The sequence below is a fragment of the Panicum virgatum genome, chromosome 5K, assembly GCF_016808335.1.
Source record: "Panicum virgatum strain AP13 chromosome 5K, P.virgatum_v5, whole genome shotgun sequence".
Lineage (NCBI taxonomy): Eukaryota > Viridiplantae > Streptophyta > Magnoliopsida > Poales > Poaceae > Panicum > Panicum virgatum.
In genome coordinates, this window is record NC_053140.1 from 7889161 (window position 1) to 7906314 (window position 17154).

Consider the following 17154-nt stretch of genomic DNA (forward strand, 5'->3'; position numbering starts at 1 on the left):
AACAATTTATCCCGCTGGTTCAAAATTGAATAGAGATAAAACTGTACAAAACTTACTCAAAGTAAGCTCTTTAATTATGCTCTTAAAAAATAATTCTCCCATTGGTTTGAATTAAAATTAAGAGTAACAACTTTAAAACTTTGCAGCGGAAACATGTAAAATTCTATGTCCAGAGGCATTACTGTACTCTTTTATTCTCCTAATCAATATACACGTTGGTGCAGAGTTGAATAGAGAACAAACTGGGAGCAAAACTATCTTAAAATCATTCAAAATGCCTCTGGAAAAATAGAAAATACAAAATTTTCGTTCACTGTGTATTCGGCCCGGCTTCCCAGCTCGGCCCAAGGCCTACTACGCTCGGCGCTCGGCCCGGCAGCTTCTCGCGCGCGCCTGGGCCTGAACGCGGCCGATCTCGCGGGAACAAACCCCGCCGGCCGGCTCCTTTCCCCTGGAAACCTAATCCCATTTTCTCGGGCCCGACCGGCGGCGCCGCTGTCGGCGGCTCTCTCGCCGTCGCGGTCGAGCGCCTCTGAGCTCGGCTCGGCGCCATGGCGCCGCCGTGCGTAGGCCGGCGACTATTTCTTCTCTCCTCCCCCTTTCCGTCCGCAGCGCACAGAGGCGAGCACGGAGCGACGTCCGCCCGTGGCGGCCAGAGGAAGACATCGGTGCCGCCGCGGTGCCTCTCGCCGGCGCGTGCTTTCGCCCGTGAGTGAGCGCGCCGCCATCGAGCGGCCGTGCGGTGGTGCTTGAGCCCGAGCTCGAGCTCGCGCGCTTGTGGTGCGGCGGCTCGGTTCCTTCACCGTGCGACGGCGGTCATGCACCGGTGAGCCCGACGCCTCTGGTGCTCTTCCGCCCGGCCTTGACCGGCAGTGGTGGCGGCGATGTGACCCAGGTGAGTCCCGCCGCACCTCTTTCTTTTCCTAGGGTTAGGGTTTGGGGCTTTGCGAATTCGATTAGAATCGATTTCTGTCTTTTCTTTCGATTCACACCGAAATGATGCAATCCTTCGAATCCTCCAGACCAACTAGGGTTTGGGATTCATTTGCTTTGTCGATCCGAGATCGATTTGATTTCTTTCTTTCTTTCTCCTCTGTCTCTTTCGATTCGCAAGCAAATCCTCATTCCCAATTCGATCTACACATTCTGAGTAGGCTTTGATACCAATGTTAAAACTTTAGGATCATCAGAGAGTAGATCAGTGGGGTTCCTTCTCTTCTTTTCTTTACCAGTGATACAAGTTCTAGATTTACAGCTGAGTACAGAGAGGAGAGGAAAAAGGACATTCCCCAGTAGAGCTTGAGGTGCCTGCTATCTCGCGTTCCTCGGTGAAGATCCGCGCAGGGGCGGCGACGGTCGGCGCAGTGGAGTGGCAATGGCGATGCAGTGACGTCCTGGCATGCCGGCGCGGTGCAGTGACCGGTGCTGGTGGCGCTTCCTGTCGCTGACAGCCTCCCTTAGTAGATCGGATTAGGGTTTTGAGGTGGGGAACAGTGGCGGCGGTGAACCTCGTGTGTTGTGCCGCTGGTCCTCACCTCCCTTTTATGGGGCTGCGCGAAGGGGGCCCACCAGCCTTCCATGAGCTGGGCGCCCCCGATCAGGGCGCGAGTCAAGGTCCATTTGGTCCGTTGGGCCTAAATGGAGGAGATCAATACTAACAGAAAAATCCCACCCTCTATACTTTAATTCATCCCTGGATATGTGAAGAAGAAAAACAATTTTTTATCAATCCAAATGACCCAAAGCAGTAAGTTGGTGATCTTTCTATGAGGATCTTGATTAACCTAATATGCTATCGTGATAGTTTTGTATCATGCTTTACTCAAAAAGACATTTAAAATATTATTACAATCTTTTTCGCCATTCAGTTTAAACCCGCGCAACCTCTTCGCATTTTAAATTATGAAGTTCTGTCAACGTGACTTCCACTACTTCAATCAAGTTGTTTCTACTTTGATCACGAGCGTGAGGGTCACATGAGAGGAGAGGACTTATAATTTCACATGACGAACGTGAGCACAGTCACTATCGCGAGCGACAGTGCCAATCCGCCTATGCGGAAAAGACACTCATAGCCTATGGTTGAGGCAGCGTGGTTGAGACAGCAAGGAAGAGCCCTCCTACCATGATTGCCTCGGGCACGATCTTGAGAATGATGTCTCGAGTTCTTCCCAGTGCTGCAGCATCGCTGACTCATTTGGGTCGTGTTGCGACGTACAACGGCACGAGAAAGGCTAAAGCCGCCGACAACTCCGGAGAGTGACAAGGGCTCCAACAATTTTGTGCACGGTTGGCCAGGCTCAAGACGTGATACAAACAGCCAAAACAATTTTGTACCTTGGGATCCTGGTGGGGGCATATGCACCCAACCAATCACACTCTCCGGGATCCTTCCACCTAGACATGGTTTCAAGAAAGATGGAGTGAGTTAACGACACTGAGTTTCTAACTTGTTTTTTAGGATATATTTCTGATGAATATATGATGGCATGGTCTCATTTCGTTTCGGCGCGGAACAGATATGAGCCTCGCCTACTAAAATTTAAAGCTTACGAGTCCTAGCTTCATGGGTTCTAAACATATATATCCTTTTAGATAGCACCTTAGTGACTGTAGTTATTTTTTTCTTTTTGAAAAATGACTCTGTAAATAATATTAAATTGTTAATTAATTGGGGAAATAGCATATATATTTTTTTCTCGAAATAGCATGAATATCACAACTTTTTCTCAACCCCGGCCCCAGGAACTTTGTTCATTTCTACGCAAAGTTCCACGTCCAATCCCGCTCCATTCAATATGCAAGAAAGATTTTCTATCCATAAAAATGGATTCTAGTGGTTCGTTGGTGATCTTTTCATGAGAGATCTTGTTGAACTAAGATGTTGTCCCAACAAATAATTTTCTTCCCTGGCTACTAACTCAGAATGGATAAAAAACTATATTATGTATAAGAAGAAGTAGAAGCAGGAGGCACTCACTTCTGAGGAATACTATCGCCTTTTCGTATTTTTAATCATGCGCAATCTACACGCTAATATGCGGTGTCAATTAGGTTAAGTTCCACCAACGCGGCTCTGCACTAAATCTGCCTCTCAATCTACCTTAACAATTCAAGGGGGCTCAACCTTGTTGCGAGATCTTGGTGGCAACGAAGGCTAATGAGGAGCATCTGCAATAATGAAAACTTTCGGTGGACAATCACCTCCAGGATCCGGGCTTGGGACCCCCCATCCCCCCGGTGCGTATCCGGGAACCCCTCCACGTCGGCAAGCTGCGACACGTCCGATCATCCAAGCCTTTTTTTTTTGGCTGCTCCCACGCCCTCCGCTTTCTTCTTGCTGAATCCCACGGTCTGTGCTGTGCGCCTGCCACGGATCAATCATTTCTGTTCTACGCCTGCGAGGAGCAGATTATTCCCGCTGGCTTGTTCAGGAATAAAGGCGGCGGGCAGCAACAGATGCCTTGCTCCTGGTGGTTATCCATTTGTATTTTTTTTTGTGTTTCTTTTTGGCACTGGGAATAGGCCCTCGTGCCAAATAATGCTATTTGTTTGTTTTTTCTTTACTGCCAGTGCCCGGTGGTTCAGACGATTTTGACGTCATTAGTGTTATTATTTTCGGAGGCCGCTGACGTCATTTCTCATGAGCAGGTTTTGAGAGCCCGGATCTAGAGCATGTTCGTCTGGTAGAATGAATAGTATTCGGCTGGTAGAATGAATAGTATTATGTGGGAGGGAATAAACCGTAATAAACCAGTCGAGCACTGTTCATTAGGCCAGCCGAACAGGCTCTTAGCTGGAACCCAGCACAAAGATTAGGCGCATTTTCAGAAGTTGGCTGAAACTTGAAGCATCTTTTGCTAGGAGTACTAGTACTGCTACAATAAACTTAATTAATTAGCTCTGTCAACGGTCAAACTGGTCCGAGTCTGGGCATTTGACAATAAGGCTTACGGGTGGGGGGAACATATTCGGTCGTGCCCGTGATGCACGAGGATGACCTTCGTTCGTGGAAGGAACAGTGCCTGCATGGATCGCAGCAGTGCTCGCCTGGTCGAACTAGCAGCTGACTCTCGAAACGCACCGGCAGCCGGGCCCCGCTGGCCGCTGCTGCCGCCGTCCGTTCCGAAACCGCAGCGACCAATTTGGGGGGACGGCCGGGAGTGCGGCAGGATCGGAGCAGACGCGGACGTGACGGCGAGCGGGCGGCGCCCCACCGCCCCGGCCGGCCTCCGCGGCATCACGCCACGCCGCTGGCCGGCTGCCGCGACCGAACCCGCCGGCCCGGCACGCGCGACGGGGACGCGCACTCAACGCAAGCTCCCGACCGGCCCACACCTCAGCGGCTGCGTCGACGGATCAAGTTGCTTGCTTGCTTTGCTTGTGTGTTGTGAACGGGGGTGGTGGCCCTGGCACCTGGACGACCAGAGCAGACATGACCCCAAGTCACCGGGCCGGGCCAAGCTGCGCACTGCCCGACGGCCCCCGCCCCCGGACACACACACGGCTTCGGCTCCGCCTGGCCTCGGGCGTCACGTACCAGCCGCGCCCTCGCGCGCCGGTATATATATTCCCCGGTGCGCCACACCAGTGTCGTACCAGGCCACCAAGCAGCTCTGCTGATCAAACCGCCTCTCGCCGGCCTCCCCCGCTCCAACTCGGCCACCAGTAAACAAGCGAGCAGCAGGAAGAGAGGCGGCCAGGTAGAGGCCAAGGGGCTCAAACCAGCTGATCGCCGGCGCCATCCCTAATCCCCCGGAGTCCGGACAAGAATGTGCCTCTGGTTCGCCTGCTTCGGCCTGCACAAGCACAACGACGACTCCTACGCCCCGCCGCCGGGCAGGGTCCTGCTGGTGCCGCCGCCCTCCGGCGTCGTCTCGACGAAGCCGCCCCACGACGGCCGCCCGCCGCAGGCCGCCGCGCGGATGAACGGCTACGGCCACGGCCAGCCGCAGGCCGCCCACTACGGCAACGGCTACGGCCACTACCAGACGGCTGCCGGCGCGGACGAGGCGGGCCGCACCGCCGCCAAGCACGCGCCGGAGAAGGCGCTCGCTCGCACCGGGGCAGCCGAGACGGTGCAGCAGGCCGGGTGGGACGGCAAGGCCGCCGAGGAGGTAGCCCTCGCCGCGCAGCAGCAGCACCACTACAACTACTACTACGATCGTGAGCGTGAGCCCGTCCACAAGGACGCCGCCGCCATGGATTGCCGCTACTACACTGCTTCTGCTACCACCGATCACGGAAGGTACTAGCGCGGATCAGCGAGTGTGTTCAGCAAGCATGGCAGTCCACGTCCACCAATCCCCTCCTCCGCAGTGCCTTCGCTTGTTTCCCCTGTTTTTACTAGTGTTCTGTCACCTTCTTTTTGCTCGGTGCGTTAATATGCTGATGATGAAACGGAAAGGCATCTGGAGATGAGGGAGAGTGTGCGTGCGTGGAAGAACTAAGGTCCAGAGTCCAGAGCTCAACTCCTTTGTTAGGAGAGGCTCTTGTCAGTTGGCTTGTGTAGTCTTTTTGTACTTGTCCTGTCACATAAATAATGCAGCGAGTCTTCTCAGTAGATCACCTCTGTTCTGGTTGTGTTGTTTCCTGCGCTGTGGATCTTCCTTCTCAGTTCTCAGTGTCCGGACTGGAAGCACTTCAGAGTTCAGATGTTATCGATAATAGATGGGAAGGCAGTCTTCCTCAGGCCTCAGGGCAAATTTCAGAGCTAGATACTTGAATGGCGTCCTGAATTCCGAAATCTGGTCTAAATGTACAGCAGACAACATTTCGTGTTCTGCTCCAAATCAAATGCATTCGGAAATCCATTCGGCTCCCTCACACCAAACCGGGTAAATTCTGAAATGGAAAAGGGGAATTTTGGCACCGGCAAATTTAAATATCTGAATGAACCCGAAGTAGTTACCTCAGCCAACCTATTCACCAAACATATATGTTGGTAAGAACTGGTGAAGCACAACGCCTACTATTTCGCCGAGAGTGTAAAGACACAACATTAAGCATGTATGCAGTTCCGATTCAAAAGTTGTCGAATAAAGTGAGGGTAGTGGCGGACGTGGAGGATCGTTTTTCTTTTTCCTTTTTTTTGGCCAGGAAAGATAAAAACTGGCAGAACATTCACTGTACAATGTGTTACTAACACATAACTAGATGTTTCAAAAGGAAATGGATACACACCTTCCGCGCCTTGTTTTCATTCTCTGTTCAGAATTCTTCTCGTGCAGACACCTGAAAATTTGTCCGTGCCTTTGCATAAACCATTTTCGCCGCATATTTGCCCGATGCATATACTCGTGTTGGCCCAGTGGTAAATTCTGAAAGTTGCTCGTCTTTCCAAGATATTCTTCTGCTAATTTCTGAAAGTTGCTCACCCTTTTCCTTTTCAAGTCATTCGGCGATTATGCTTATGCCTGTCTTTTACCTTTACTGGAGATAAACCTCACCTGTGTGCCATGATTTTATCTTGCACGTACTCACCAGCCTGGGCAGAAAGAAAAAGTGATGCAACAAACAAAGCCTCAGTTTCCTGTTTTCTTTCGAGGAAACGTGAGTTGAACAAGTGGCTCTCGTATCTAGCTTCTTTAACTGGCGCTATACATGTTAAGAATGATAATTAAGTGGCAATAATGCTTTGTGGTTAAACAAGTCGAATGGAAAAATCATGTGTGATTCCGCCGAAAAGGCAAAGACTTCATAGACTATGATACACCATAATGCAAAGCGATTTTTGTGCGGCTGAAGAATTTTAAAAATACTTCGACAGGGAACCATAATGCAAAGTGATTTTTGTGCGGCGGAAGAATTTTAAAAATACTTCGACAGGTAAAATACTAACAGATCAAAGACCACAGCAGCAGCACCTATCACCGTGTAAAGCAGAGAATTCAGTTATAGTGCTTTTGGCTCTAACTTAACAACTAAGATCTCAATCCGTGTTGATCGGATCTACAAAGCTCTGAATAAGACCACGAATCCATCTGTTCATCTAACGAGGGAGACAAAACAAATGTATCTGCACTTTGGTCTACGAACTGATAGAGCCTTGGAAGACTACACCGTTGGACGGTGCAAGCTGGTCGAGAATGGTTAGGGACTATGTGCGTGTCATTTTCAACTCTACTTTCTGTTTCTTTTGTATCACTGGAATAAGTTCCTAATCAGTGCTTTCCACTAGCAACTCACACAGGATACAGCTAATTTGGCCACAGGTAGGCCTGGAACGTCTAGGTTAGGCCTTACTAACTTATGATTTCACACAAGACGAACCACCGTAACATGAGTTGAAAAACTGTGATATCTAGTTCTAGATTCCATCACATGCCTACTACAAGTACAGAAGGTTTAGTTGTCCTTACTGTCCAATGTACATGGCTGCTTCTTTGGTTAAAGAGCAGAAGGTATGTTACACACTTCCAGGTTCCAAATCGTTTCTTGACTTCATCTCATGCTCCTGCCTAAAGAGGCCAATGTGTTGCCCGCCAGTAGCTGTATGTTGTTGGTTTTGTGCATCATTTGAATTGGCTGCTTGAAGTTCCTCTAGCATGTGGAAGTATGCATATGGTCCCCAACCTAAAGGTGAAAAGGAAAAGAGCGCCATATTCAAACAAAGAGAACCAAAATATATGAACAAGAAGAGCAATAGCAGGGCAAACCCTCAAACCACTAAGGGAAAGGAACTTGCCTAGTGAGAAAGATTGAACAACCTTGATCATGATACGGAGGAGGAAAGAAATGCAAGTAACACATCACTGCCATAATAAATCCTGTCATATATATCAAATCAGATTGGTTACCAATGGCATCAAAGCTTTCATACATTTGGAAGAGAAAAGGAGAGATCAAGTACAGACCAATAAGGCCGCCAACAAACACGTCCTCCCAGTGGTGCCGATAATCATCTACTCTAGAAATTCCAACAAGTGAAGCAAGAAGGAGAGGGAGGATCACAATGCAAAGTTTTGCCACGTGACCTTGGCCATCGAAAGCCTTAATTTTGCCTGACAAGTAGAGTGACAAAAATCCAAGACCAGCAAAAGACCCTGGCAGCGTAAATACTGTGAGGGACACTGACCAATCATGGGTAAAAAAAACATAGCTACACAAGTTGTTACAGCATTCGGAGTTTTCTGTGCTAGTGATAATCACTTAGTATCAACTTGAGTATTGAGATAAGAAAAATCATCCAAGATAAATCACAAAGTAGAGGGTAAAAATTATTTGGTCAAGGTCCAGGCACACAACACTACAAAAGCAATTAACTATTTAGATCCACAGCTACTGCTAATGAATGCGGCATTTGTTGACCGTTTGAAGTCATTAATTTGCTACCTCATCTTATTAGCTTTACACTTGGGAGCACAATCTTATCTATATAGATGCTAGTGTAGATGTGCACTCATGGGCGTGAACTTACACGAAGTGTGGCCACTAGGAAAGCTCTTGCGCCCATCAGTTAAGAAGCTTTTGTTACTGTGGCAAATCACATCGCCGGTCACCTGGTCGTATAACTGAGTCAAACATGCCACAGAAGCGCCGTGTCAATTTAAGCTAGAATATGAATCTGTAGAGCAGAACCGTCTACACACAAGCGTGTAAGAAAATATACCTGCTTTCCATCAGGAAAGCATCGCCAAAAGAAGTCTGGCCTAGGTCTTCCTATTGCAGTCTTGATCACATCAGTGAAAACCGCAGTAATAAGCACAGCAAAGAGAACACCTGTAAAGTCCATATGCAAACAAATTTACTCACGAATTGGTCACTCCACAACTCAGCACCCTGAATAATTTAACTTGAATCACCTAATGTTGCGTGATGCAGATCATAAACGTCTCTCCTGGCAACATATATGGATATGAAGATGATCCAAGGGCACAGTATAGAGATGATCTGGAAATAGGTCCAATGCCCCCCCATCAGCGTTGAATGAAATGGAGTTTGCTTCTTGCGTCAGAGAACAGAATTGCATGCAAAATGTTCAGAAACATACAGGAACGGCCCATGCTGGCACGGTGCTTGGTTTCACTGGGTACCTAATATCAGTCATCATATCCTTCCCAACGAACCGGTTGAACGGGGGAGCATAATGCAGCGCGACCACGAGCGCAGCTAGAAGAATCAGAACCACCCAGTCGTGCGTGTGCTTTCTGGCCAATCTGGCTCCATGAGTCTGAATCGTGTGGGAGCCTAGCTGAGCCCCCTGCATCCTGTCGCCTATCTGAGACCCCTGCATCTTGTTCAGTTGTTCCTGTTGGCAAATGAACGAGTATGATCAGTCCATGAAGAATTTCAACACACTGAAAACAGCTCATACAAATGGGCTCGCATCAGCCTGATGTAAATTGCAGCGGTAAACTGCAGCAGGAACGAGATTCGTCTGAACAGATAGTTAAAGGTCTGCTAGGTTTGTTCCATTTCTTGGAGCAAACCTCTCTAGAATTTCAGGTAGGAGACATATTGCAAAAAGAGGAACCGCGTGCCTTTTTATAAGAAAGAAACTAAATAAGCTAATAAGAAATAAAATGCATGAGGAGGCGCCGGGCCGTTGGTGCGGAAACCCCGGTATTCCCCACCGCCGCCAGCACTTCACCCTCGCAAGAAGGGAGTGAAATCGCAGGTGGCCATGATCGGGGGCCAAACAACAGCACCCGAGCCCGCATTGCCGGCGCCGTAAAGAAGCAGCGAACCACCAGTACTTTAAAAAAAAAGTAATAGGGAAAGATATCGAACCTGATGGCGGTGACTTCGGGGCTACACAGGAGAGGAGGCCAGAGGTCGCCGAGGTTCCGGCTTCTTTTTACCGCTTTCGCAGTAAACGGGGAGGTGAGCAGTCGAGCAGGAGTGACCGGAGCCACAAGAGAAAGCCAAGACTGCTAGATTTCTCGGGCCATCGGGGTTCGTTCGCGGCGGTGCTCGTCGACTTGCTTCCCCACGCCGGCCGCCGCGGTGGGAGCCCGTGCGAGCCTTACACGTGTGCCTCGCCGTGTCTGCGCTGTCCACGCGTAGTCTGGTCGGTGCCAGCCAGTCAGCCCCGCAGAGGCGCAGTACAGAAAAGGAGGAGGAGGACCCGGAGAAGGCCCGTGACGATCCGAACCAAGGCCCAAAGGCCGAAGCCCGCAGACGCTGCTCAGCCAGGCCGAAAGCTAATGGTTTTTTCGTACGTAGTTGGGTGATGAGATAATTACCCAACAATCCAGCCCATCGGCCTACCCATTTCTGGAGCGTGTCATTCCGTTCCGGTTTTCTTGCTCTTTGTTTTTATATAAGTATAGTAGTTTTCTTGCTTTAGTTTTTTTTTGAAAAGATTTCTTGCTTTAGATTTTGCCAGCGCTTCGCTGACCATATTGGCTCCGAATCATGCTTAACAAAAAAAGTTTGGTTCCAAATTCCCTAAAGAAAAGATTGGTTTCAAATCCTCTATAACTCCATGCAAACCAACGTGCACGATTAGGGGGGTTCTATGGTCTGCATGGTATGGGCCCCTACCTCATGAGACGTCACGTAATGGTGCAGTAAGGCCAGCACCACCGGATGGGATGGGAGTGGACACATAGTTGGGTCATAGCACTCATTCTTGTGTAATACATGTATAAAATCCCACCACGCTTTTAGCAATTTTTGCAATTTTTATATTGCAGTATTGGAAGAGATTCCTTTGGAGACAACCTGATGTGTACGTCGTACTATTATGAATTGTGAAAAAGGACTATAAAGAACGCAGTATCATAGATAATCGAAAAATCCAACCCTCTATACTTTTATTCATTCTGTACCAAGCTCTGTTCAACCAATTTGCACTATAAAAATCATATGATTCAGCTGGATAAATAACGCTTAGGGTGTGTTTGATTCTGCTCTTGAAACTGTTTTTGCTTTTTGAAAAGCCAAAAACCAACCAAACATATTGGCTCTCAAAAGCTGCTTATTGCTAAAGCTATTTTTTTCTATAGTACAAAACTGAAAACAACTCTCTCCTACTCTACCTGATGTGGAGGTGGGCAACTTCAAGAAAAATTACCTACCCGCCATCTTTAAAAAATTAATGGCTTTTGAACTTGTTCACAGCCCACAGCCCACAACAGCTTTTCCACAGTCTACAACACAGCAATTTTTTCAAAAGCTACAGCTCAACCAAATACACCCTTAGTTTAACGACTATAGCGGGATATAGCCGGCTACAGCTCGCTCCTACTTTTCCTTGCTCGCTGTCTACAGATTGCCGATTCGCCACCTGCTTGTCATGCTCGATTGTCAATTTGATTTTTATATTTTTATGATGAATGGGGACCTTCATTATTTTTTTTGCACCGGCCCACTAAAAAGTCAGGGCCGGCCCTGCTCCCAACCTCGCGTTACCTTATAATGACTCCACTTGGCACGCTCCACACCGGGCCTGTTTAGTTTCCAAAATTTTTTCTACAGTACTCGTCACATCAAATGTTCGGACACATGCATAGAGCATTAAATGTGGTTGAAAAAATAACTAATTATACAGTCTAACTGATTAGCACGAGATGAATCTTTTAAGTCTAATTAATTCATGATTGGATATTATTTGTCAAGTAACAATGAAATGTGCTACAGTACCAAAACCCAAACTTTTTCACCAACTAAACACACCCCAAGCCACACTTTGGGCCTAGTTTGGTTTTTTCAGTTGAAGCCATAAGTTCTGTCACATCGCATGTTTAAATATCAATAAGAAGTACTAAATATAGACTTATTACAAAACTAATTTCATAAGTCGTGATTTAATCACGAGACGAATCTATTAAGTCTAATTAGTCTATAATTTTACTATTAATTGTTACCGTAACTATCCGCTAATCATATGATCTAGAGCCCTAATTGCAACGCAGCGAAGAATTCAATTCCTGATCATCCAACCGCATTGCCCCACGCTAGTACCGACGTGCACGCTGGTCTCAAGCACGCCAAAAAAATGTACGAAAAAGTCCTGGCCGCCGCCCCGAACAGTGCTGCACGCACGCCCAAACGTGGCGCGCCGCCTTATTCCGCGACAGCACGAAGCAGCAGGACAGATCAGTCCAGACATCTTCATGTTCGTGTGCTCCAAATGGTCAGATCAAAGCTCTCTTGTGCTGCAGCGGAGAAAGAAGAGGAGGAGAGAAAAAAACTGTAAAGACGGCGAGATTAGATTTAGGTACAGCATTTCCCTTAAAAATTAGGTTTAGGTACAGCATCCCAGGGGAAAAGAAAGGAAATAATCGAATAAGGGTTGGCGCGGCTAATTGCATGATGACAGAGGGGAGATTCCAGCTGCCTGCAGGTGACAGGTGGGGCCCGGGGGATATGCTTCCTTGTAGGATCCACCTCAGCGTTGTCGCGCCGTTGCGTCTTCCGCTCACGGAAGGGCGTTTCGTTTGCTTGCGTAGGACACAAGAGGAGCCATGGCCAAGAAAACCTGATTTTTATCTTCTATCCTATGGAGTATAAAATCTGATTCCCTCCACCCCCCCCCCCCCCCATCCTATAGAAAAGTTTGCCGGCCAGTTATTAGTACTTCGAATTGACCTAAAGCACACGCTGTAAGAATAACTTCCATACCATTCATTTGGACAAAGAAATGACTAATACGATGGGGACACCAAATAAAGCCAGAGTTTTTCTTTCCGTCTTTTTAATTTTCCAGAGGATAGGCTACTCTAGTAGAATCAATATATGAAGGGATTGACAAGATAACTAATGCTTTGCTTGCTGTCCCTCCGTCTCCATCCATCATCACCCTGGAGCCAAGGTTCACAATTTCGGCGGAATTTCGGCGAAATTCCGGAAAAAATTCCGTTTCCGCTAGTTACCGGGAAGTGGAATTTCGCTACTTTTCGGTGAATTTCGTTTCAAAATTCAAAAATTCAAAAAAATTTGTAAAAAAAATATGAAAAAATTATGATAAAAAACTAGGTGCATTTTTGAGCGACTATCACTTGAAATCGTTCAAATATAAGTTGATTTGATTGGTTAAAATCACTAAATGAGTTCGGACCCGTTAACGATGAGTGGACCCGTTAACCCGTTAACAAGGTATACCTTATCTGCTCGTCAGCGTGAGGGGTGACGGTCGCCCGAGCTCTTTTTTCCCCACCACGTTCTCCTCTCTGGTCCCCTCCGCCGCCGGCGGCGATTTTCGCCTCCCCGCACCGAAATTTCGGCGGAAAGGCGGCGAAATCCGGGCGGGGTGTAGCGGATACCGTTCCCGGGAGACGCTGTCGGGATGGATCCGTAATCCGGGCGGATTTCGGTGCGGTTTCGGCGGAAAACCGGTGAAACCGACCGGATTTCGCCTCGGCTCCGGGAACTAAGGTATGAGAAGGTTTTTTTTATGTTGATGCTTGTTGATGTCGATCTAAGTTAGTTGATTTGAGATTCTAGAGACCAAGTGACATAGAAAGCATAGAAAAAATCAGTTAGTTGATATGTATGAATTTTTTCATGTTAGTCTCAATGTATGAATTGGTAGTTTTAATGAATTGTTAGTTTATGTGATATTCATGGGTTGTTAGTAGGTATTCATCAAAAAGAACATGAGTTGCTACTTCATGTGTTATTCATGAACTTACACCTTACTATTTTTCTGTAATTGTAGGACAATGCCAGACCTAGTGTGGGAGCATGGCCAAAAGATCAGGGGTGGTTTCAAATGCAAGTATTGCAGGGAGGAGAAGAGTGGGGGAGGAGCAACAAGGTTCAAAGAGCATTTGGCACATAGGGGGAAAGATGTGAAGGACTGCCCTTCGGTTCCAGCCGAAGTTAAGGCCTTCTTTAGTGAGCAGTTGGACAGGAACAAGGCTAGAGCTAAAGCAAGGGCCCGAGAAAAGCTCCTGAGGGACCAATCTGCAAGGAGGCCGCACATTGATCTAGAGAAAGAGGAAGGCCAGGGGCTCGACGAGGATGCAGAACTACAAGCGGCCTTACACCAGTCCCGCCAAGAGTATGAATTTATGCAGCAAGCTGGGCCACGATATGATAGGGGTGGCGGATCGGGTGGTGGTGTTGGAGGCAGTGGTGGACCGCTGCCTTCGATGTTCAGAAGGAGCCAGTCACAAGTCCCTGAGAGGGTTAGGGACTACCATCTAGGGTTGAGCAGTGGTCCACGGCAGCAAAGGATTGATACCGGCCCATGGACTGTCAAGGGGAGGACATCAAGAGAGCTTCTAGGGAGGGCATGGGCGAAGGCGTGCCATGCTGTCGGTATTCCCGGCCGGAAAGTCGATGACCCATACTTTAAAGCTGCGATCGTGGAGACCCAGAAACAAGGTAACAATGTATATTTTGAGCTACATTACATATCCTTCATTGTGATCTTAATGCTTTCTCTTCTATGACCGCAGGTGTTGGAATCAAAATACCATCAGGGAGGGAGATAGATGGAAAATATTTGGATGAGAATGTGAAGGAGATAGAGAAAGAGATAGAGAAGTGGAAGAACGAGTGGGATGAATGTGGAGTCACGATCATGTGTGATTCGTGGACGGGGCCTATGCGTAACTCGGTCATTAATTTCTTGGTGTATAGCGGTGGCACCATGTATTTCTTGAAGTCCATCAATGCGTCCGACAAAATACAGGACCATCAATACTTGTTGAAGGTATGTCCATGTATCGAAGCATTGTTCTCACCTTGGCATAAAATATAGGACCATACGCATATCACATTGGCAATGTTGTGCAGGAGATACGAGCAGTGGTCATGAAAGTGGAGCCTCACAATGTGATTCAGCTTGTCACGGATAATGGTTCGAACTACAAAAAAGCCTGCAAAATTATATGTCATGAGTTCCCTACCATTGCATGGCAGCCTTGCCTTGCCCATACCATCAACCTTATGCTGAAGGACATAGGGAAGTGGCCGGAGCATGATGCTTGTATTCGAAGCGCGCAACGAATTTGCAGCTGGCTCTACAACTCCAACAGTTTACACAGCATGATGAGGGAAGCCATCGGAGGAGAGTTGGTCAAGTGGAATGTAACAAGATTTGGGACCAACTACATGTTCCTTGAAAGCATGTATAGGAAGAAGGACCAGTTCATGACATGGTTAGTGTCACCTGAGTTCCGACGGTCCCGCCACTTCAAAAGTGAAACTGGAAGGTACATTTACGAATGCATCACAAGTCTTCAATGGTGGGCGAATATGGAGTATGTGATCAATGATGTTGAGCCTCTGTACATGTTTTTGAGATTTGCTGACACAGACAAGACACCTAATTTGAGTGAGGTGACAATGGAGTATCAAAACATGAGGCAAACATATGCCAGCAAGTTCAGCAATGACTACCCCCGGTTTGAAAAGATCATGGCTGTGATAGATGCAAGGATGAACACAGTGATGTCAGGCACATATATGGCCACTGCTTGTGCTCTTAACCCTTACGTGCAGTACAGTTTGGGCACATCACAGACAGTCATGGCAGTAATGCGCAACGGTCTGGAGAAAATGTTGAATACTAATTCAGCAGCAATTGCATTGCAGGAATTTGAAATATTCAGGACGAAGCAAGGTGAGTTCTCTAGTGACATTGCTAGGCGAATGGCCATTGACCGGAAAACTTCACCAGCTGCTTGGTGGGCAACATTTGGGGGAGATACACCAGTGTTGCAAAGGGTCGCTCGACGCTTGTTGTCGCAGTGTGCAGCCTCTAGTGGATGTGAAAGGAACTGGAGCACCTTTGCTTACATCCACACCAAACTGCGCAATAGGTTGAGCCACCAGAAATTGGATAAATTGGTCTTTGTGAACTACAACCTCCGCTTGCGTCTGCAACGTGCTACTAGAGGGGCCGATCCATATGACTATGATCCAGTTAGCAGTTTCATGGATCTTTCTTTGTACCGGCAGTCATCAGCAATTCAAAATTGGATGAAGCTTTCAAGGTCCAATGGAGACCCAGCATTTGATGAAGACTCAGACTTCACTGACACTCCATTGCCGAGCCAGATGTTCACTGACATAGGCTCTTCTCATGGTCACGATGAAGATGTGGAGACATGGGCCGAAGAAACAATTGGGGACACACATCTGGGAAAAAGGAAGACTAAGATTGGTCCCGAAATGAGAAAAGGGAAGAAACCACGCACTGAGGAGGAGTTAGGTAGTGACGATACCACACCTGAGCCTAGTGGTGGTGAGGACATTGGTGATGATGATGATGATGATGATGATGATGATGATGATGATGGTGATGATGATGGTGATGGTGATGATGATGGTGATGATGATGATGATGGTGATGGCGAAAGTGGTGGTTATCGTATATCTCCTACTATAAGGTTCACTGGGGAGGAGGACTTCACCCATGCAACACAAGATACAGATCATGGAGCACCTACTTCACAACGACAAACAACATCGACAAGTCGACATGGTCGACAGGCCCCACTTGCATATGATGAAGATAGCTCCAACTCTGCCTCCAGTGGTCAGTACTACAACCCTTACAGTACTTCTCCCCCTGCAGGGGGCTTTCTGTGGCCACCACCAGGGGTGGTGAACCCGCCACTTCCGCAGGCAGTTGCAGCATTGCCTTATTTGGATTATCACGGCTACCTACCATATGGAGCTCCACAGTTGCAACATCACCCACCTACGTACGTGTATTTGCCACCAACAGACGAGCCGTATGAGGGACCACCGGGAGAGAGATTTGAGGACTGAAGAATGCAGGTACTTATCCTATCAACAGAAATTATCTATACGTTTTGCTTCCTCTACTTATTTAATTTATTTCACATAAATATTTAAATGCAGAGAATATGCTACATGGATTATTCTGGACTATACCTTTGCCTCTTTTGTATCTTTGGATTGTAACAATTCTAATGGACTTTGGATGTATTGCGTTCTATGTGTGGACTTTGGACATGAGTTATGTGTAATAATTGTAATGGACTTTGGATGTATTACGTTGTATGTGTGGACTTTGGACATGAGTTATGTGTTAAATGGTGTATTTGTCATTGTTTTGTGGAGTTATATATATGTTATGCATTATAAACTGTCAATATACACATAATCAGGGGAAATTTTGCCAAAATTTTCAATTTTTCCATATGTACACATCATTTTCTGTTAATTTGCATCATTTTACGGTGACAAAACCGAAATTTCGGTCAAAATTACCGAAATTCCGGTCGG

At 47.3% G+C, this 17154-nt stretch overlaps 2 protein-coding genes across 5 annotated transcripts; one reads left to right on the forward strand and one right to left on the reverse strand.

Annotated features, from left to right (window-relative positions):
- Window positions 1-6105: 6105 nt before the first annotated feature.
- LOC120706049 (putative lipid phosphate phosphatase 3, chloroplastic) lies at window positions 6106-9998 on the reverse strand. Of its 2 annotated transcripts, XM_039990618.1 has the most exons (9): window positions 9733-9998; window positions 8993-9250; window positions 8805-8892; window positions 8612-8721; window positions 8420-8513; window positions 7857-8045; window positions 7710-7769; window positions 7362-7575; window positions 6106-6487 (listed from the first exon to the last, which is right to left on the reverse strand). In XM_039990618.1, the coding sequence occupies exons 2-8, from the start codon at window positions 9233-9235 to the stop codon at window positions 7409-7411; spliced, it is 951 nt and encodes a 316-aa protein (XP_039846552.1). In that variant the 5' UTR covers window positions 9236-9250; window positions 9733-9998; the 3' UTR covers window positions 6106-6487; window positions 7362-7408. The 2 variants fall into 2 exon arrangements, with proteins under 2 accessions (XP_039846552.1, XP_039846553.1); XM_039990619.1 differs by lacking the exon at window positions 6106-6487 and having other exon boundaries at window positions 7265-7575.
- Window positions 9999-12766: 2768 nt separating this feature from the next.
- LOC120706050 lies at window positions 12767-16807 on the forward strand. Of its 3 annotated transcripts, XM_039990622.1 has the most exons (6): window positions 12767-13323; window positions 13607-14277; window positions 14352-14608; window positions 14692-15313; window positions 15425-16683; window positions 16768-16807. In XM_039990622.1, the coding sequence occupies exons 2-5, from the start codon at window positions 13611-13613 to the stop codon at window positions 16672-16674; spliced, it is 2796 nt and encodes a 931-aa protein (XP_039846556.1). In that variant the 5' UTR covers window positions 12767-13323; window positions 13607-13610; the 3' UTR covers window positions 16675-16683; window positions 16768-16807. The 3 variants fall into 3 exon arrangements, with proteins under 3 accessions (XP_039846556.1, XP_039846554.1, XP_039846555.1); XM_039990620.1 differs by having other exon boundaries at window positions 14692-16683; XM_039990621.1 differs by lacking the exon at window positions 12767-13323 and having other exon boundaries at window positions 13351-14277; window positions 14692-16683.
- Window positions 16808-17154: the final 347 nt, after the last annotated feature.

Bases quoted from the DNA above. Each gene is read 5' to 3' on its own strand.
- LOC120706049 (XM_039990618.1), bottom strand. From the start codon at position 9,235: ATGCAGGGGTCTCAGATAGGCGACAGGATGCAGGGGGCTCAGCTAGGC. The intron at 8,722-8,804 runs GTGATTCAAGTT...TGGACTTTACAG, and splicing joins TCTGCATCACGCAACATTAG to GTGTTCTCTTTGCTGTGCTT. The intron at 8,514-8,611 runs GTATATTTTCTT...TGTTTGACTCAG, and splicing joins GCTTTCCTGATGGAAAGCAG to TTATACGACCAGGTGACCGG.
- LOC120706050 (XM_039990620.1), top strand. From the start codon at position 13,611: ATGCCAGACCTAGTGTGGGAGCATGGCCAAAAGATCAGGGGTGGTTTC. The intron at 14,278-14,351 runs GTAACAATGTAT...CTATGACCGCAG, and splicing joins CGTGGAGACCCAGAAACAAG to GTGTTGGAATCAAAATACCA. The intron at 14,609-14,691 runs GTATGTCCATGT...AATGTTGTGCAG, and splicing joins ACCATCAATACTTGTTGAAG to GAGATACGAGCAGTGGTCAT.